This window comes from Furipterus horrens, unplaced genomic scaffold (assembly GCF_987537825.1).
Source record: "Furipterus horrens unplaced genomic scaffold, mFurHor1.1.pri manual_scaffold_15, whole genome shotgun sequence".
Lineage (NCBI taxonomy): Eukaryota > Metazoa > Chordata > Mammalia > Chiroptera > Furipteridae > Furipterus > Furipterus horrens.
The window spans coordinates 18,052,333-18,073,210 of NW_028327185.1; the positions used below are offsets into that span (position 1 = coordinate 18,052,333).

A 20,878-nucleotide genomic window follows, 5' to 3' on the forward strand; every position below is an offset into this window, starting at 1 on the left:
TGGAGAGAAACATCAATGTGTGGTTGCCTCTAACGCACTTCCAACTGGGGACCTGGCTCACATGTGCACTGACTGGGAATTGAACAGGCGACCCTTTGGTTTACAGCTAGCACTTAATCCACTGAGCCACAACAGCCAGGGCCAAATAATTTTATTATACACATATAATAGATATGATTGTGTGTAATATATAATAAAATGTATCTAATCTGCTTTGGCAAAATTAGATGAGAGATACATGCACATATCTGTCACTATAGTATAGATATATTGAAAAATGATACCTAAATGCACATTCTGAACAAGGAGGAAGCTGTGTAGCCTGAGTGGGAACTTGTGCTTAATCACGGGCACCAGGCTGTGGTGTGTGCATGACTCACTTTGATGTGAGTTTGGTGCCCTCAGAGGCACATGAGTGGGGAGCAGGGATTTGAACCCGGGGCTCTGATACCTGGCCTGAGGCCTTTAGTGGCCTTGGGAATCCTCAGGGCCTGGTGACATCCTGCTTCAGCCAGAGGACTGAGCTGAGGGGTTCAGGAGGCAGGACCTCTCCCCAGGGGTGTGATCTACTGAAGAAGGCCCAGGATTGAGGGAGACAGAGCTACAGCCACCTTTCACCTCCTCATGCCCTCCCCCACCCCCCAGGAAAGAAAATCCTATACCAGAAAGCAGGCCTCTGCTCCGAGAAAGGAGAGACCCCGAGGCTGACCGCTCATGCTGGCACGTCGCGTGGTGGCCTCTCATTAATGATGATCTCACTCTTCCAGGAAATCGTGAAAGACCCAGAGTTCATTCTTGGAGGGGCCACCAGGACTGACATCTGCCAGGGGGAGCTTGGTAAGTGTGAGCTGATGGAGCAGGTGGTGACAGGCTGGACAGACTGTCCTGCAGGGGCCAGAGGGACTGGGCCTCTGAGCTGTCACTGCAGCAAGAGCAGCACCGGGCCCGTGGGGCTGGGGACCCGCACTGCTACCACCTCCTGCCCTCCCTCCCCCCACCACCCAGCTGCTCCTGGGATTGGAGCCCAGTGACGCTCGTTCCCTGGGGGTGGCTGCATCTGTGGTGCTGGGCACATAGCCCCGTGCAGGGATCTGGAACAACACACGCAAAATACGGTCTAAAATCCGACTCATTTTTGAGTTTTTCTCTAATTGTGTGTTAACGTGAAGACACAACTGAAGAAATCAGTACATTATTCATCAACAAATCTTGAAAATCCACAATAACTTGAAAGCAAAGGATCCCATAGCTACCATGATCTGTAACTGATCTGGATTGGGGACAGGCATAGGTGTCTCCAGGCACCACAAGGGCTATCTTTGAGGCGTCCCAGTGCTGCAGACCTGCCTGGGCTGCGGGGATGATATGCCTGCCCCCCGGCCACAATGACACTAAGTCTGAGCATTGGTCCTCAGGAGGGATGCCCCTGGGACATCACAGAGCTGATGCTTAAGGAACATATGTCTGAAACCCGAGGCAGATGTCCCAAAACATGGCCACGACTGGGACAGCTGTTTATGGTGCCCTGGGCAGGAGAACAGGGAAGAGAGGCAGAGGGGAGGGCAGACGGGCTTGCTGGTGTTCTGCCTGTTCTCTTAGTGCGTGGGAGATGCGGCCACATCCAGATCGCCCCACATCACCCACCGAAGAGTTTTCCCATTTGCTGTGAATGAGCAACGGAAGCCATAATCCCTGCCTTCCGTTGTGCAGGTGACTGCTGGCTGTTGGCCGCCATTGCGTCCCTCACGCTTAACGAGAAGGCGCTGGCGAGAGTCGTCCCGCAGGGCCAGAGCTTCGGCCCCGGCTATGCCGGGGTATTCCACTTCCAGGTAAGTGGGGCCTGGCCGTGGGCTTGCCTCTCGGGGTCCAGCGCGATGCCAGGGACATCTTTAGCTGCTGGGCAACCCCAAAGGGAAGCCATCCTTCCTGGGTGACGGTGGCATCCCAAATAGCACTCTGTCATGGATGACCTCCGCATGCCCTGGGTGAACAGTGCGGGCACCCTGAGTCAAATCCTCTCGGCAAGCTGGCAGCAAAGCCGGCGGTGGCATCTGGCCAGTCTGGAGGTCCACATGGTACGGGTTCTGATATTGGGAAATCCATGTGCTTAAGCATAAGTGGCCTAAAACTATTTATTGTACGTCTTACAACTGGATTTTCTCATAAACTGAGTCTCCTTATTGAAGAAATATAGATTTGGGGACATGCGTGAGCTTAAAACATCAGAACTGAGAGAAGCACAGAGACACCATCTGCTGGGACCCTGCAGAGGACAGAGCCATGCTGGGCGAGGCCTGCCCTGCTTGTGCCCTGCTTTCTCCCCTCCCCACTTTCATCTACTCTGTGCTCCACCCCAGGTCCGACCAGACAGTGAAACGTGTCCTTCCACTAACGTCACAGTGACCTCTGGCGGTTCCTAGTGAACTGGGCCGTCCCACGCTATCTGGGAGAACAAGAGGTTACACCTACCTTGTGCGGTTCTCGCTGAGTTAAAAGGGAGACCATGAAGGAGGTGGCATTTGGGCATCGGCAAACACTCACTCCTGCCCTGGCCCTGCCCCTTTCTCCCTCAGGCCACCAGGTTCATGAGGGCCAGCCTGTCTCAGCAGTGGGGGCTGCCCTGTTGGGGGCCTGTCAGTCACATGCCGAAGTCTCGTGACAATCCTCCATCCACCCCCCTCCTTGGGCCTCACTGTCCTCAGCCACAGCCCAGGTGCGTGGGTTTAGGAGGCCAGCAGAGCCCTGTGGGCTTGTAGGGCCATCTTGCCACCATCCCCTGAGGCTCTCTGAGCCAGCTGTCCCCTGCAAGGCCTGCCCTGAGCTCCCCCAACCCTGCTCCTACATCAGGAAGGTCTGAGGCCAGGCCTGCCCTACAGTACCTCTGAGGAACTCGAAGTCTCAAGTGCCCCCAAGATAACATATGTTGGGAGGGTGAAGCCCCCAAGGGGGAGCCCACACCACACTCTCCCTGACATACAACTTGGGGCCTGTCACTAAGAGCCTGGAGCAATAGACCTCAAAACACACACAGCCTAGGCCAGGACCTGGCCCAGTACTGCCTGATTGGGTTTAATCACTGACGTGGAAAAGCTCCGGACACCCCAGCCCAGCCCCACATAAATGCGCTGCCTCCTCCCTCAACTTTCTCTTCTTACTAAGATGCTCTCAGGCCAACTGAATGAGAAAGAACACACCCACATGCACACGCACTTGTGCAAACACATGAACACACCCTCACACATGCACAGATGCATGTGTATATAAAAGCATATGCATACATGGGGGGGCATGTAAGGACACATGTATGTGCGCTCCCCTCACATCTGCACCAGGCATGAGCATCCACCTGTCTCACGACAGTCTCTCTCTGAATGTGAATGGCCAAAATAACAGGCTCCACCTCTGAGCAAGGAGGGAATGCAAGGTGACGGGACAGCTGAGACAGCCTGAGTGTGGGTGGGAGGGAGGAGCAGAGTGGGCTACCTGGTGCAGCCCAAACCTGCCCAGTGTAGGGTCCGAGGTGGGGAGGGGAGAGAGGAGGGTCCATCCGGGCGCTGTGCAGTGCCCAAGTGCGGCGCTGTCCCGCTTCCCCTGGCGGTGACGGGTCCACACCACGTCTTTGAGCCAGTGCCAGGGGTGGGGTCAGAGGGTCTCACTGAGTCTGGGGCCCCATCACGGAGCCCACGTGTGATGCCCCCAGGACCATCAGGGCAGTTGGGTCCAACGGAGGAAAAGCAAAGTGATGAGCATTTGCAAATGGGGCTGGACCTGCCGTGTGACTCCGCCGCCCCCCTAATTTCCATCTCTGCCTGTGGCTACAGTTCTGGCAGCACAGTGAGTGGCTGGACGTGGTGGTCGATGACCGACTGCCCACCTTCAGGGACCGCTTGATCTTCCTCCACTCCGCCGACCACAATGAGTTCTGGAGCGCCTTGCTGGAGAAAGCCTACGCCAAGTGAGTGCTGCCCGCCCGCGCAGGTCCCCAGTCCAGAGCGCCGTCCATGCCCAGGGCCCTTTCCTGCAGTTTGTACCGAACTCGGGGCTCACAGGTGTGGCTCCGTGGGATCCACCTACTTGGGGCTTCTTCGGGGTCTGAGGCGGGAAAGGAGCGATTTTCCTGCTGTGACCTCAGGATGCCCAGCCTTGTGCTCAGTGGTGACCCGTGTTCCCTCTCTCTCCCTGGGTCCCAGTCTGGCCTCGGGAAGAGCTGGGAGGTGAGCAGAGGGAAGTGCCATGTGCAGGGAACACCTGGTCCTCCAGGCTCCCCGCCAACATCTGGGCTGTTAACCACGTGGGTAGACATCAAATTATTTTCCTTTCAGAATGCTTTCTTTCAATTAAAAAAATTGTGGTAAAATTTACCATGTGCACCATTTCGAAGTGCACAGTTCAGTGGTGTTAAGCGGACTCACACTGCTATGCAACCATCATGGCTGTGTATTTCCAGGAGGGTCTCAGGCAGCAAAGCTGAAAGTCTGCACCCATTACCTGCTAACGCTCCATCCCCCACCCCAGGCCTGGCACCCCCCTTCTACTTCCTGTCTCTGGATCTGATGAGTCTAGGTGCCTCATAAACGTGGAATTGAAACACCCATTCTTGGCCTCATCTCCAGCCCTAGCGAGAGCAGCCTGGGTTCCATGCTCAGAGGGCAGCGGGGCTGGGGGCTCGCAAGCTCAGCCGGGATGTTCGAGCCCTGGGAATCCTGTCTTCAGAGACAGGAACCAGGAAGGCGGGCCCTGCTTCTGCCTCCAGGTGGACCATACAGTGGCAAAAATAAAATGAGGTTCAACTAACTGGAGTTCGGCTAACCCTGAAATCAACAGGACAGAATTTAAGGCATCAAAGAAGAACCAAAGGGGCTCCCTTGGCTGTCCTGTCTTATCTGGCTCTGTGGACATCCTCTGTGCCACTGGACAGTCTCGAGATGGGCAAAGGCGCACTCCTTCCAGCCACAGTGGGGGGACCCCAGCTTTGGCTCTTCCCCTTGGGGAGTCCCCCCATTAGGGGACTTCAATGGGATCCTCTTCAAAAGCTGTCCCTGTGCTCCCTGGGGCTGGATGGGGCCCTGCTTCCTTCTTAGAGAGCCCAACACAGGAAATCAGTTGTGGGAAAGGCTGGGGCCAGGGACTCCAGCTGGTGGGATTCAATGGGATGTGAAGGGTAAGGCTTTCCTTCAGAGAGAAAGAATAGATTTCCTGCAGAAAAAAATCTATGTTTATTTTTTGGTCATTAAAAGTGGCCAAAAATGGTTGGAAGGATGCTTCACCCAAATTGATGGACAGGTGGCAAACAAGAACACGGGAAAATGCTCAACATCGTTAGGAAACTGCAAATTAAAACAACAATGAAACGTCACAACACACCTGCAGCACCAATTGCGGACAAGGATGTGGAGTACCAGGAGCCCGCATTCATTGCTGGGGAGAATGCAGAATGGTCCCGCCGTCTTGGAAGACAATTTGGCCATGACTTTCAAAACTAAATATAGCCTTACCAAATGATCCAGCAACTGCACCCCTTGGCAAATGAGTTAGGTATAGACCTTATGTCCACACGAAAACCTTCACACAGACATTCATGGCAACTTTATTCACACTTGCCCAGAACTGGAAGTCACCAAGGGGCCCTTCAGTAAACAAATGGGTAAACAAACTGTGGTCCATCCAGACAATGAAATACTATTCAGTGATAAAAAGAAATGAACTATCAAGCCATGAAAAGATGTATGAATTTTTTTAGATTGTATTTATTTATTTTTAGAGAGAGGGGAAGGGAAGGAGAAAGGGAGAGAAACATCAATGTGTGGTTGCCTCTCTCGTGCCCCCAACTGGGGACCTGGCCCTCCACCCAGGCAGGTGCCCTGACTGGGAATCAAACTGGCAACCCTTTGGTTCACAGGCTGGTGCTTAATGCACTGAGCTACACCAGCCAGGGCACAAGTATGAATCTTAAATGCATATTTACTAAGTGAAAGAAGACAACTGAAAAGGCTACCTACTGTAGGAGTCCAACTATATGATGTTCTGAAAAAGGCAAAACAGGGGAGAAAGTAAGATCAGTGGTTGCCAGGAGTTAGGGGGAGGGAGAGGTGAACAGGTGGAGCCCCAGGGATTTCTTCTGGGCAGTGACACCACTCTGCGTGGTACTGAAATGGCGAGTACATGACACCATGCGTTCATAAACCCACAGAACTCGACAGCACAGAACAACTCATCTAGGAGGATGAGGGATCCCAGGGTGAACTGCAGACTGTGACAACACCTGGCTGGGTTACACATCTGTGAGAACAGCTCATTGAAGCGGGAGGAGAGAAAGGAAATGAATGGCGTCCATGAAACCAAAAGGCAAAGAAAGGCCCGCAACTCTGTCTACACACAACTGACACTTCCTGGTCAGGCCCTGTTCCCTGTGAGAAGAGAGAGAGAGAGAGAGAGAGACTCATTTCAACCTCACAGTAGCTCTAGGAGGGAGAGTCCAGCCATCACCTTGTTTTGTAAATTAGGGAACTGAGTTGGCCCAAGATGATTCCGCTTGTAAGGGGTGGAACTGGGATTTGAACCTGCGGTCAGCCAGGGACCAGAGCCCATGCTCTTCAGCACCACACCACACTGTGTCCTCACGGAGCGCCCAGGATGTCTTGTCTTCCTTAGAAGCTCCCAGCGAACTCGGGTCCCTGCTTCCCATCCTCGTTCCACACCGCCCAGCCTGGCCCGGCGCTGGGAGCCGGCTAGGAGAGTTCGAAACAACCCGGCTTGGGGGAGGGGGGCGCCACCTGGTGGCCTGCGCGGGTCCCTGCCGCCGTTTCCCCGCTTCCTTGTGTCCTTCCAGGCTGAATGGGAGCTACGAGGCGCTGAAGGGGGGCAGCGCCATTGAGGCCATGGAAGACTTCACCGGGGGTGTCGCAGAGACCTTCGCAACTAAAGAGGCCCCAGAGAACTTCTATGAGATTCTAGAGAAGGCCTTGAACAGGGGCTCTCTGGTGGGCTGCTCCATCGACGTAAGTCGCTCACATTTCAGGCAGAGGTCTGGGGCCAGAGGTCTGAGCTAGCTGCCCTGGCCACACGCAAGGAGGAACATGACTTTCCGTGGGGGTGGGGGGGGTGGGGGGGTGATATTCATTTAAATTAAGTGTTTATTTATTTTAATTAAAACAAAGCTTTTATTTGATGTTTTTCAAATTACAAAGGTAAGAGGTACTTGCTGCGTCAGGTGGGACAATCCTGATACCTAAAGGAATATTTCTGTCTCCCCACCCACAGCTTCACACTTGTGACACCTGGCACGGCCCTTCAGGCCTCCCCTTGCTCATATAAATGGGCACTTGTGCAGGTACATAGATGGGCTTGGGTCGGCTTGATGTCACTACATTAGGTCTTCCCATATGCTTTCCAGAAACCTGTTTGTTTTGCGTCATATATCATGAAAAAATATATCAGTAGATAGAAATCTAACAGCATTTTAACCCTTTGAGTGCCATGCATAATTTGAAATTTGGATCAATATGAGAAAAAATTATATCAATATATAACCTGAGGTTTAAAAAAAGAGGGAGAGAGAGAGAGAACAAAACATAAAATACGAATTATTCCATTGTTATTCACATTTATAGCCATCGAGAAAAGAGTCACTGGGAGCAATGCTGGCACTTTGGGGAAAATTTGTCAGCATCACTCACAGCGACACTGGCACCCAAAGGGTTAAATAATTTCTTTATATATATACAAGCACACACATGTAATTTTACCTCGGGTGTTCTTGAAACCTACTCAAGGTTTCTAGTTCCTATTGGGACTTTATTCTTTCTAGTAAATAATCTGTTTTCTCTGCATTTTTCAGTTTGTGACATAGAGTTGCATGTACCACTGTCACGTGTCTCTTATCACCTCTCTCATGTATGTGATAGTGTTTTTCTCTCATGCTGCTATGTGAAAGGTCGGTCAAGTTGTTCTGTTTGGAAGCAAAGAAGTAAACTTATTGCCAGGGTCTCCTCACCTAGAAGAGACTGGGAATTGCTGCATGTCACTACTAACCACTTTAGGGGTGTCCTGTGTACCTATTTCCTATGCCCTGAGCTCACGGCCCTCACCTCAGAGAACAGGCAAGGCCGGGCCAGGCCTGGGGCTTCGTCTGGCTGGCTAACATGGCCTTGACTTACACAATGGATCCAACATTGCTCTTTTGTGTTTTAGATCAGAAATTCTTCAGAATCAGAAGCCCGGACGCCTTTTGGCCTTATTAAGGGTCATGCCTACACTGTGACGGGAATTGACCAGGTAGGTGACATGAACCCCTGTTGACAGGGTACAAGGACAGACTCAACAATGCTAGTCCCTCATGCTTACTTAGTGCATTACGGTTCAAACCCACTCTCAGACGTTTCAGTGAATGGCTCCTTTAAAGAGCCAGGCTGGTATGCAAAACAACAAAACAGGAACGAGAGAAACATGGGACTCCACCAGGTACCAAACTCTTTCAGCAGGTGTGAGAACCTGGTCTTCGTTTTCTTCTTTTCCTCCCTAATTCCAGTCCTGTAAGAATCAGGGTTCTCCAGAAAAACAGTACCAATGGGAGACCAAGCTAGCAGCAGAGAGAGAGAGAAACAGAGAAAGAGACATTGAGATTTATTATGAGGAGTTGGCTCGTGTTAGCTGGCAAGCTGGTAGTGTAGCTCTAGTCCAAGTGCAAAGAAAGGCCCTACATCCTGAAGAAGCAATGGTGTAAGTCCTAGTCCCAGGACAGAAGGGGACCAAAGTCCCAGCTTGCACTCAGGCAGAGAGAGCAAATTCTTCCTTTTTCCGCATTTTCTGTTGTCACCTTCAGCTGATTAGATGAGCCCCACCAACATTCGGGGGGGGGGGTGTCTGCTTTACTGAATCAAATGTTACCTCATCCTGGACTTCCAGGCAAGATGGCGGTGTAGGCAGACATAGCCCGCCTCTTTGCACAACCACATCAAAATTGCAACTAAAATATAGAACAGCTATTACTCAGAACCATCAGAAACCAAGTTGAATGGAAGTCTGACAACTATGGAATTAAAGAAGATCCACACATCCAGACCGGTAGGAGGGTCGCAGACGTGGAACAGGCTGGTCCCTCGCCCACGTGAGGTGGATAAAAATTCAGGAGGGATATCTCGGGAGTGAGGAGTCCAGCCCCACACCAGGCCACTCAGTCCAGGGTTCCAGTGCCAGGAAGATAAGTCCCCACAACTCTGGCTGCAAAAACCAGCAGGGATTGAGTTGGTGGAAGAAACTACTGGAGCCCCAAGCAGTTCCTCTTAAAGAACCCACACATGGACTCACCTACTCAGACTCACTCCCTCTGAGCTCCAGCATCGGGGTAACAGCTTGAAAGGCACCAGTGTCATACGGGGAGGAACTGAAGTGTCTGGCATCAAGGCGAGCAGAGGTCATTGTCCCTTTTCTAAACTCTCCCCTGACAGAGCCAGCAAGCTGGTGCCATGTATGAGACTCCATCAACCTGGCTAACACTCTTTGATTCACCTTGGAGATTTCCAGAGACTGTCCCACCCAACTTATGGGCTCACCAGAGCTGCTTTTCCATGTGAATGGCTGGTCTTGGCTTCACAACTTCCTAAATCCTATCAAACAAGCAATAGCTGGCCTCTGTGAGCCCCAGGCCTGGTGCTACTAGCAACCAGCTTAGATTCACAGCTTGGCTTCACCTGGGAATCTCCAAGCCCAGCACAAGTAGCAGCCATCTCAAATTGCTTTACAGCTCAGGCAGGGTAGCCCCAGGCAAAACACAGGTCAGGGCTGACCTTGGCCTGCACCACCCAGCAAACACTAGGGCCAGCGCACCCAGTGGAAGCTATAGACCATATGGGAGCACCACCACCCTGCCCCTGCACAGCTGATCCTCCGTGGAGGGCGGAGGTTGGTGGTCGATGGTCACAGCAAGTCCTTGCAGCTGAATGGCCTGGGTAAATCCCTTCCATTGATCTGCCAAGAGCATCCAAGGCTCAACTACAAGAGGAGAGTGTAATCAGCCCACACAAAGGGTGCACCTTGAGTACCCAGCTTGGGTGATAGAGGAGGCTGTGCCACTGGATCCTATAGGACACCTATTACATTAGGGCATACTACCAAGACACAGAATCAAAGCAGCTTTACCTAATACATAGAAACAAACACAGGGAGGCTGTCAAAACGAGGAGACAAAGAAATGTGGCCCAAATGAAAGAACAGATCAAAACTCCAGAAAAAGAGCTAAATGAAGTAGAGGTAAGCAATCTATCAGATGAAGAGTTCAAAACACTGGTTATAAGATTGCACGAGGAACTTAGTGAGGAACTCAACAGCATAAAAAAGATCCAGTCAGAAACAAAGGATACGCTAATTGAAATAAAGAACAATTTACAAAGAAACAACAATAGAGCGTATGAAGCTGAGAATCAAATCAATGACGTGGAACATAAGGAAGCAAAAAAAAAAAAAAAAAAAAAAAACCAAACAGGAAGAAAGAATCCAGAAAAATGAGGATATTATAAGCAGTCTCTAGGACAACGTCAGGAGGTCCAATATTTGCATCATAGGGGTGTCAGGAGGATAAGAAAAAGAGCAGGAAATTAGAAATCTATCTGAAAAATAATGAAAGAAAACTCCTAATTTGGTGAAGGAAATAGACATGCAAGTCCAGAAAGCACAGAGAGTCCCAGATAAGATGGAGGCAAAGGGCCCCACTCCAAGACACATCATAATTAAAATTCCAAAGGTTAAAGATAAAGAGAGAATCTTAAAAACAGCAAGAGAAAAGAAGTGAGTTACTTACAGGGAGTTCCCATAAGACTGTTAGCTGATTTTTCAAAAGAAACTTTTCAGGCTAGAAGGAATTGGCAAGAAATATTCAAAGTCATGAAAAGCAGAGACCTACAGCCAAGATGCTCTACCCCGAAAAGTTATTATTTAGAATCAAAGAGCAGATAAAGAGCTTCCCAGACAAGAAAAAAATAAGAGTTCATGATCATCAAACCATTATTATATGAAATGTTAAAGGGACTGATTTAAGAAAAAGAAGATCAAAACTGTGAACAATAAAATGGCAAACAAATACATATCTATCAACAACTGAATCTAAAGAACAAACTAAACAAAGAAGAACAGAGACAGAATCATGGATACAGAGAGTGCTTTGATGGTTGCCAGATTTGAGGGGGTGAGGGGGAATGGGTGAAGAGGTGAGGGGATTAAGAAGCACAAATAGGTAGTTACAGAATAGCCATGGGGATGTAAAGTACATATAGGAAATGGAGTAGCCAAAGAACTTACATGTGTGAACCATGGACATGAACAATGTGGGGGGATTGCCTGAAGGAGTAGGGGGTGCTGTGTGGAGGGGGGCAAAAGGGGAAAGATCAGAACAACTATACTAGCATAATCAATAAAATATAATTTTAAAAAATGTTAACTTCCTAAAACACTCTCACAGACACACCCAGAATAATGTATAACCAAATAACTGGGTCCCCCATGACCCAATCAGGTTGATACGTAAAATCAGCCATCACAGGGCCTCTTCCTTGCAGCTATTGTCCAGGGTGGAACAGATCCCTGGGGCCCACCTAGTGAGGTCTCCAGTTTGGAACGGAGCTCCTTGAGGGACACGTGGGAATCAAACCGGTGACCTTTGGTTCACAGGCCAGCACTTAGTCCACTGAGCCACACCCGCCAGGGCATGCTTGTGATTTTTAATGTTAGATCTAAATATTATTCCAAGTAACCAAAGAAACCCTCCATCTCATGTGACACTCTGTCCAATTGCTCTTGCTTCTCTCAACCTACAAGGACTTTACCTTCTCTGCTCATTTTAATTAGTGAACCTCTGAAATAGTGCATTGGAGAGGTTACACTAACAAATTATATTTTCTCATCAAAAATACGATCTTTGCCAAGCGCATAAGGACACGCTGTTCTGAGAGCTAAGATGTCTGGGAGTTGATGAATTACTTCTCTCTTCCCCCAGAATCTTTGTTAAATGCACAAGTCCCCTTTCTTGCTGCAGAGCAGAACAGAAGCCATGGCGGAAGCATCTTTTTTTTCCTGGCTGAAGGGTCCTCGCAGGGACAGCAGAGACCCTCCTGTCACACCTGATGGGGGAGCATGATTGGAGTTAGAAGACTGAGAAGTGATTTTTGCTTATTGTTGTGTGAATTCCCAGTATGTGTATAGGTTCTTATCATTCATCTGTAAATTGCTAAGGATGAAGAATATTCAGTGCAGTCACGAGTTGCTCATCAAAGGAGGTACATTCTGAGAAGAGCGTAGTGAGGCACTTGGTCCTTGTGCGAACGTCACAGAGTGAGTGCGCTTACACTGACCTGGATGGCAGAGGCTACTGCACACCGAGGCCATGTGGTGTACCACCTCGCACATGCAGTTTGTCAGTGACTGAAATGTCGTCATGTGCATGTGACTGTAACAGTTCATGAGAACTCTCCAGTCGCCATGCTGGGTGCTGAGGACACACAGATAAATAAGACCTGGCCCCTGCCTCTACAGAGAGGCCAGACTAGAGAGAAAACTCATTCATCTGAAGACTTGTGTGGACTAATTATTTGTTAATCACAATTCCACTTTATTTCCCAGATTTGGCATCACCAGTCTGGTTTGATTAATATAACGTCATTGGCAATGCGAGCCATTACACTCAGCGGAAATTAGGAAGTTCTAAGGGCTAGTGAAGAATCAATGAGTTTTGTCATGTCTTTAGCGTGTTACTGTAGTCAAGAACTTTCAGTAAAGCCAAGCCTGGCTGGAGCTCACCGATGAATTTGTCATTTCACATTAGGCCGGCACTTTTTCTTCTAGGTAAACTTCCGAGGCCAGAAAATCGAGCTCATCAGAGTGCGGAACCCGTGGGGCCAGGTGGAGTGGAACGGGGCCTGGAGTGACAGGTCAGTCCCCGCCCGTCTCTCTGGCAGATCCCCCCTTCTTACTGTTCACGAGGCACATGGGGCCAGGCTGGCCTCTGCCGGTGTGTGAAGGAGGAGCAGTTTGTCTACAGTTCTCTCCTGGCCCTTGCTCAGGGCCCTGTCCTGCCTCCGGGCACCTTACTTCAGCCTTGAACCCCTTGCTCTCAGACTTGATTGTCAAGGACGATTCTTAGGGCTTCTCTTTAACTTCCATGTACTTAAACTTCCCTTTAATTAGACTTCTGTCAGTGAAAGCATGAGCTTCCATGGGGCTTGTTCACATCCCCATGATACTGTAAAAGGCTTTATCTCCAGTTATGAGTACTCCAGTAAGTGAGGTCTGTGTGTGTGTGTGTGCATGCGTGTGCACACATGCTATGGGGGAGGGTGGGTTGGGTTGACTATTTTTGGTGTGAGAATTCCTGAAATATTGCCAAGATGGTCACCAGGGGATTCTTTCTAATGGTTGCTGACCACTGGCCAAGTATAGAGACAGAAGAAGTGGAACAGGAAATTCATCCATTACAGAGCATTTAACCAGAGTCATTTATTTGCCCCCCAATTCAAAGAAAGGTCTGCCTTTCTGGCATGCATCCCTTCTCACCCCTTAGAGTGGTTCTGGTGATGCGGATCAGGGTGTTGCCATGTGCTGGGGCACCGCCCACCTGGAGCTGTCCTTCTGTCTCTCCCCCACTCCCTCTCCCTCCACCGGGGCCTTTGCTGTCCCCGCTCCCACCCACTGACAGCTCGTGGGGCCCTGGGCAGCCCTGCAGCAAGTCTAGAACTGGAGTAACACGGAGTCGGTGTTTGTCCTCAGCTCAGACAAAGCCACCAGGTCACCAACCACCCACGTGTCGGTGGCTTTATTAACCAGGCTCCAGCCTAGGGACACAGCACACACCTTGGGGACCAATGTCAAAGGAAGGAAAGAGATCAGTCTCCCTCTCCTGGTGGAAATGGAAAGAACAGGAATATTGAAACTGAAATTAATGGGACTGCTTCATATTACGAGCAGATGTGCAGAGTCCCTCACTGTAGAGGACACTGCCTGCAAAGGGCCAGGGCCACCCTTTCCTTCTCCTGGGAAACGCGCACGGCCAGAGAGGAAGACAGTGCATCATTTTCACAGGCGTCCAGGCTGGAATCAAGCCTTCCTCCCGTGGACGCTTGGCCTCGGGGGTGATGGGCCAGTCCCCGTCCTGATCTCCGGCTCTGATCCTGCCTGTTAGGAGCACAAGGCTGAAGGCACAGCTTAGCACACCAGCCCATTCTCGGGGCGTGAGCTCAGAAAGGAAATTACAGCTCTTAGTTCTGCTGTTCTGACCCTGGCCTAGGGGACCTGGGGAGATGCTCCTTCTCGGCCCACCCCAACCTCAGGTCATGCTCTGCAGGGTGGACGAGGTGGCCACCACAATGGCTACAACATCGCAGTGCTTGTGACTCAGTTTGCCCCATCTGGAGGCAGCTGTGGGGTCGCAGAGACGCAGTGCACCTGGAGGCTGCCCGCCTGAGTCCTCTCATCCAAGGACAGGCGTGACTCCTGGCTGACTTCCTAGTGAGGGCAGGTACAGAAGGCACTTGGCCATTAAGTGGCAAGGGTGGGTGAACATAAGGCATTATCGTCATTTTTCAAAGGGCCAGCTTATAAGCGAGGAGGAGACGTCAGACCAGTGCTCCAGGTCACACCTTTCAGTCCGTTTGTGGCGTCCTATTGGGCTGTGTCTGCTACCCTGGGAGGGTCCCGTGATAATGGTCCGTGGAGGAGGGGCAGTGGTCTTGAGGGCCTTTGTCCATCAGCTGCTGCGTGGCCTCTAGGTCCCCTGGTATGTCTCTGGGGCCCAGGGAGTTGCCAGTACCGGGGACACATTCCCTCCAGACGCGCACGCGGCTCCCGGGGAGGGCTGCTGCCTGTGACGCGCCCGCAACGCTGCCCGCGACCCGCTACCTGACGCTGCCTGTGTTTGCTCCCAGGTCTCCCGAGTGGCGTGCCGTGGGCCCAGCTGAGCAACAGCGCCTGTGCCACGCCGCTCTCGACGACGGGGAGTTCTGGTACACGCGGTCCCTGTGCTTAGTCCATGTTAGCCGCCTCGCGGGTTTGCGCATGCCCCGCGGCGCTTAGGTGCACGGAGCATGACCTTTCTTTTTCTTTCTTTCTTTCTTTCTTTTTCTTTCTTTCTTTCTTTCTTTCTTTCTTTCTTTCTTTCTTTCTTTCTTTCTTTCTTTCTTTCTTTCTTTCTTTCTTTCTTTCTTTCTTTTTCTTTCTTTCTTTCTTTCTTTCTTTCTTTTTCTTTCTTTCTTTCTTTCTTTCTTTCTTTCTTTCTTTCTTTCTTTCTTTCTTTCTTTTTCTTTCTTCCTTTCTTTCTTCCTTTCTTTCTTCCTTTCTTTCTTCCTTCCTTTCTTCCTTCCTTTCTTTCTTTCTTTCTTTCTTTCTTTCTTTCTTTCTTTCCTTTCTCTTTCTTTCTTTCTTTCTTTCTTTCTTTCTTTCTTTCTTTCTTTCTTTCTTTCCTTTCTCTCTCTTTCTTTCTTTCCTTTCTCTTTCTTTCTTTCTTTCTTTCTTTCTTTCTTCTTCCTTCCTTCCTTCCTTCCTTCCTTCCTTCCTTCTTTATTTCTTTTTTTCTTTCTTTCTTTCTTTCTTTCTTTCCTTTCTCTTTCTTTCTTTCTTTCTTTCTTCTTCCTTCCTTCCTTCCTTCCTTCTTTCTTCTTTCTTTCTTTCTTTCTTTCTTTCTTTCTTTCTTTCTCTTTCTTTCTTTCTTTCTTCCTTCCTTCCTTCCTTCCTTCCTTCCTTCCTTCCTTCCTTCCTTCTTTCCTTCCTTCCTTCCTTTCTTCCTTCCTTCCTTCCTTCCTTCCTCCCTCCCTCCCTCCCTTCCTTCCTTCCTTCCTCCCTCACTCCCTTCCATTTATTTATTTATTTAGGGTGAATCAAATAACTCCATCTCAAACCCTTTATTTACATCCAGGTTGTCAGAGACGTTAGTCTGTTATATTTGGGGGGACTCATTTCAACTCCAGGCTTCTTTGAGTCTTAAGGGAGTTGCAGTGATCCAGACGCCAGGGTTGGGGGCAGAGCCTCTGGCTGCCAGCACCCGTCCTCTGAGCCCTCCGAGCTTGTGCCCTTGCATGGCCCAGCCCTCACAGGGTCCTCCCTGTATGCCCACCTTGATGACTGAGACCCTTGAAGGCAGTTACCATGAGAGCGTCTAAAAACATAGACCTAAGTGAGAAGGAAACATGCCTAATCTAGACGAAACTCTTTGTTTAATGAAAAATTGTTTAATTTAAATTATATTTTATTGCTTACAGGTGTCCCAATTTTCCCCCCTTTGCCCCCCTGCACCCGGCCCTGCCCCAACTCCCTCAGGCGGTCCCCACACTGTTGTGCATGGCCATGGGTCACGCATAAATGTCCTTTGTCTGCTCCCTTCCCCTTCTTTCAATCAGTCCCCCCCTCTCCCCTCCCCTCCGACAGCTGTCAGTCCGTTCCATGTTTCTATGCCTCTGATTCTATTTTGCTCTAGTTAAACAAAACATATATAATGGGCCTTTATTCCAGAAGGCCTTTTTTCAATCTCAATTTTTGCTGTGGGACCCAGAAACACTTGGCTCTTCCAACCCAGCATGACCACAACTTTCTGATCTCTGGCTCTCCTCCCTGTCATGTGCTTACACCAGTCAATTCTTGCCTAACATTATCTTTTTCTTATAACACCATATTAAATACAACAGACAAAAACCAGCACACACTAATATTTCAGAGTACAGCCCAGTGGGCATTTATGTGCTCTGTCTTCCATATGTTTACAGACAACACTTTTAGCAAATATTCTGCCATCCATTGTATGGATATCTATTTCCCAGCTCCAATATGTCCTTGCAACATTCTACCCAATGGCTAAATATGTGGCTGGTACCACATATTTAGAATTCTGTTACAGTGACTAATGACCTAAGGTTGCACCAGCTGCTGTAACAAATAGCCTCAAAATGTATAAATACACAAATGCAATAAAGTTTATTTCTCACTGGTGGCTGCCTCCAGGCGGTGATTCAGGGACCCAAGCTCCTCTCATTGGGTGGCTCCAACTCCCCTGGGGTCACACTGTCACTGCAGGAAGCCAGCAGCAGAGGAGAAAAAGGAAAGATTGGAGAAGACATTCCCACTTCTTAAAAGCTTTGACCCAGAAATGACACATCACTGAGTACCTCCCACCCCAGACGGAGGAGGCGGGGTGCGGTTCCTGGCCCCTTTCTGGTGGGGGACCTTTGGTGATGTGCTAGCCACCTCTGCTTCAGGAACCATGAAGTAGAAAAAATTGGGGAGACCAGGAAGAGTGTTTGCGAGATTGACAAGCTGTGGAATTGGAAATTAGAGACAAATTTACCTTGAACATTGCATACAGAGGCTCTGGGTTAATGAGTTGCATGAAAAGAGCAAAACTGGCAGAAAAAATGCAGGGGTTGGGAATGAGCATCCTCACGCAAACTGCCGAATATGAGCAGGAGGCGGGAACCAGAGTTTGAGAGGTTACCTGTCCTTCTCAAACCTGGAAGAAAGGAGAGTAAGGCAGAGGAGGTGAGGAAATCCACAGCGGAGGCCCAGCACCTGGTCTGGGGTCTCCACACCTGGTCGGCGAGGCCTCCTGGTACTTACTTTCCTCTTCACAACCCACACTCGACCCTCCTCCTTCACCTGACTTCATTTTCTTTGTAGCACTTACATGTCATCGACCCATATTTTTACCTGTGGTTTTTATTTTTCTTTTCCTTACCTTTCGAGTCCTTTTCTTAACCTTTTTCTGTGTATTTTCTGTCTCCCCACACCTGCGGTCTTCCCACTGCGTGGGGACAGGGAGGGGCACTGTCTGTCAGATGAGTGAATGAATGACTGGGTCACATCATCAGCATCACCACTGATACATTGTGTCCCTCAACTCTGTTGCAGGATGGCCTTTAGTGACTTTAAGGCCCATTTTGACAAAGTAGAGGTCTGCAACCTTACGCCCGATGCCCTGGAGGAGGACGCTTTGCACAAATGGGAGGTGACGGTCCACCAAGGAAGCTGGGTGCGGGGCTCCACGGCCGGGGGCTGCCGCAACTTCCTGGGTTGGTAGTCTGCCCATCACTCTCTTCGTCATGCCCAAGTGTCCAGTCCGACCCAGGGACGTCAGCGGATCAGGGCCAGGACCCCAGAGAAAGTCTGACCCATGGGGTTAGACAGTATGATTTCAGGCAAGATTGGGGAAAGAGAGCTGAGGTGACCCAGGAGGAGCTGGGCCAGAGTTGCTCAGGGAAACACCTCTGTGTACCACTTGGGTTCTTTTCCCCTGCAAGTGATAGGAAACGCTTGTTCTGCAATAAAAGAGGTTTACTGTCCTGCGTCATTGAGAAGCTCAGAGAACTGTTTGTAATTCTCTGTTCTGCTCTCTTTCCTCTGTCCACTTCTTCTCAAGCCTGGCTTTCACTCTCACAATAAGAGCACCTAAATGCCATTAAACAAAAGTCCTCAACTTCCTTCTAATTGGGAACGCCTCGAGTCAATCCTGCCCGGTGAAGGGCTGATTCACTTTGTTCCCGTTCTCGTGGCAAGAGAGGGGCTTGCCCAGATCAACTGGAATTCCCCCTGGGAGCTGGCAGGGAGGTTGAATGATTCTGCTCAAGTTGCACAGCCATCAGACAGTGCTGGGCACAGCCGCAGGCGCTCTGCCCTCCCCTCTGAAATGCCAAAGGGAAAAAGTCAGATGGCACAAACTGGGGCCTACTAGACCCCCAAGATCATCTTTAAAAAGCTGCCAGGGACATGGCTCCAAAGAAGATGGAAATGAGCAGAACACTGCATTCCCACAGGAGGTTCTAGAAAGTAGGGCAAGAGAGCGATTGGAAGAGGGAGAGAAGAAATTATCTTCTCAGGCTTGGGAGGAGGGTGTGTGTGTGTGTGTGTGTGTGTGTGTGTGTGTGTGTGGCCTCCGTGTTTTTTTTTAAAGAAGGAAAAGTCATCTGCCTCTTTCAAATGGCAGATACCTTTTGGACCAACCCACAAATAAAGCTGTCTCTGACTGAGAAGGATGACGGGCAGGAGACATGCACGCTGCTCGTGGCTCTGATGCAGAAAGACCGGAGGAAACTCAAGAGGTTTGGCGCTGACGTGCTGACCATCGGCTATGCCATTTACCAGGTGGGTAGGAGCCAGCGGCTTCTCAGCTTCCCCATCTGAGTTCTTAATGCTCGGTTCCTCCTTAGCCTCACGCCTGAGACTCCCTGGCCAGTCCCCACACTGTGGCCCAACAGCCAAAGCCAACAGGCCTCACTGGAGAAACCAGCCCCTGCCTTTGCCATTGCAGTGCCCCGGGAAAGAGGAGCACCTGAGCAAAGACTTCTTCCGGTACCATGCTTCCCAGGCCAGAAGCAAAACCTTCATCAACCTGAGAGAAGTCTCCGATAGGTTCAAGCTGCCCCCTGGGGAATACATCCTGATTCCCAGCACGTTTGAGCCCCATCAGGAAGCTGATTTCTGCCTGAGGATCTTTTCTGAGAAGAAAGCCGTCACCCAGTGAGTAACGGGTTCAAGAATCCCTTTCACTCCGTGGCTCACTGGGAGATGATGGGAGCCATACGCCCACTTCCCCATTTTCCATGATATACCTGAGAAACCAGGCAGGAGGGTTTCTTAACCCGTCTGCAACGCAGGATACATTTCCATTTGAGTTCTGCTCCTCCTCCCTTCTCACAACCATTAAAAAGTTACCCTCTCCCGCTGCTCCCAGGAGCATGTTCCCAAGACCCTCTTCAGCAGGGCCCTTCATTTTCCAGATTCTTTTACCAAGGTGCTTCTGGAGTGGGTGCCACGCTTGAGGATGTTAGACCTAGTTCTGTGCGTGACGAAGGAGTGACTCTGCCAGGTTCTGAGAATGACATGTTCTTGCAACTCCACTTGAAATAAATGTTGGTCTCTGCCTCCCATTGGCCATACCTGACATTCCCCATCTCCCCTGTGATGTCTTAACAAAGTGACTTTGTATCAAGTAGTTCTATGAAAAAAAAAAAATCCCATTATTGCCCATTCCCCATTGGTTGCTCTGTAGCAAAGGGAAAAAATGGTTCAAGATAAGAGAATCTGCTTCTTTTTCCAACGCAGACATTGTAGGGATGGCAGAGAATGGCAAAATCGACTTATTCTGTGTTTAAGCCAGATCAATCCCTATCAAAAGACAACCTCAGCCAACAATATAGAAATGACTGTGGCTACGTAGCCCGCTTTGGTTTTATCTTTCATTTGCTGGGATAGAATTAGATCAATGGCACGCACGCAGAATACTTTCAATTATAAAATCTAGTTGGGTTTCCCAAGCTGATTGCAGAAGGCATGGCTCTCTCTCATCAGCTAAATGGAAGCATTGGTGTCTTTAATTTTTTTAAAACTTGGCTGGAAAAGTGTCCTCCAGTCTTCTCCCAGATACTAGTACAAGCTGAGGATATGTTTCTGTCATGAGTGTCTGTTCGTGATATTGTCTTTCCTATAAGTCAGCCGGGCAGCTGAGCAGCCCAGCACCGAGGAATAGATAAGAGTCACACACGGCAATTATGCTCTTCACGCGCTTTTATGGCACGCAGGCTCACTCAAAGTAGAACGTCAACATGCATTAATATCCTACTCACACTCTAACAATCTAAAAGAATTGTAACACACACACACACACACACACACACACACACACACACACACACACAGCAATCAATGGGGGATAACGAACCCGAGTCCCAGAGTCTCCGTCTGTAGATACAGAGACAGCACAGTGGGCAAAGGAATTGTCAGCGTCTTGAGAGGAAGGATGTCCAGAGCCAGGTGGGCAGCAGGGCAGACAAAGTCCTCAGTGAAGCAGGGCAGAGCCTCTGGTGGCTGATGCCAAGGTAGGTCAGCGTGGCCTGGAGCAGCACTCTGGTGTGTGGAG

At 49.8% G+C, this 20,878-nt stretch overlaps 1 protein-coding gene across 1 annotated transcript in view; it reads left to right on the forward strand.

Moving 5' to 3' along the window:
* The window catches only part of CAPN9 (calpain 9), a 40,683-nt gene that overhangs the window by 5,984 nt on the left and 13,821 nt on the right, over nucleotides 1–20,878 (forward strand). The window contains exons 2-11 of the mRNA XM_090263526.1: nucleotides 768–837; nucleotides 1,711–1,829; nucleotides 3,822–3,955; nucleotides 6,830–6,998; nucleotides 8,191–8,274; nucleotides 12,832–12,917; nucleotides 14,907–14,984; nucleotides 17,875–18,035; nucleotides 18,947–19,104; nucleotides 19,271–19,479. Of these exons, the coding sequence (XP_090119652.1) occupies nucleotides 768–837; nucleotides 1,711–1,829; nucleotides 3,822–3,955; nucleotides 6,830–6,998; nucleotides 8,191–8,274; nucleotides 12,832–12,917; nucleotides 14,907–14,984; nucleotides 17,875–18,035; nucleotides 18,947–19,104; nucleotides 19,271–19,479 (1,268 nt within the window). The remainder of the gene's footprint in view (nucleotides 1–767; nucleotides 838–1,710; nucleotides 1,830–3,821; nucleotides 3,956–6,829; nucleotides 6,999–8,190; nucleotides 8,275–12,831; nucleotides 12,918–14,906; nucleotides 14,985–17,874; nucleotides 18,036–18,946; nucleotides 19,105–19,270; nucleotides 19,480–20,878) is intronic.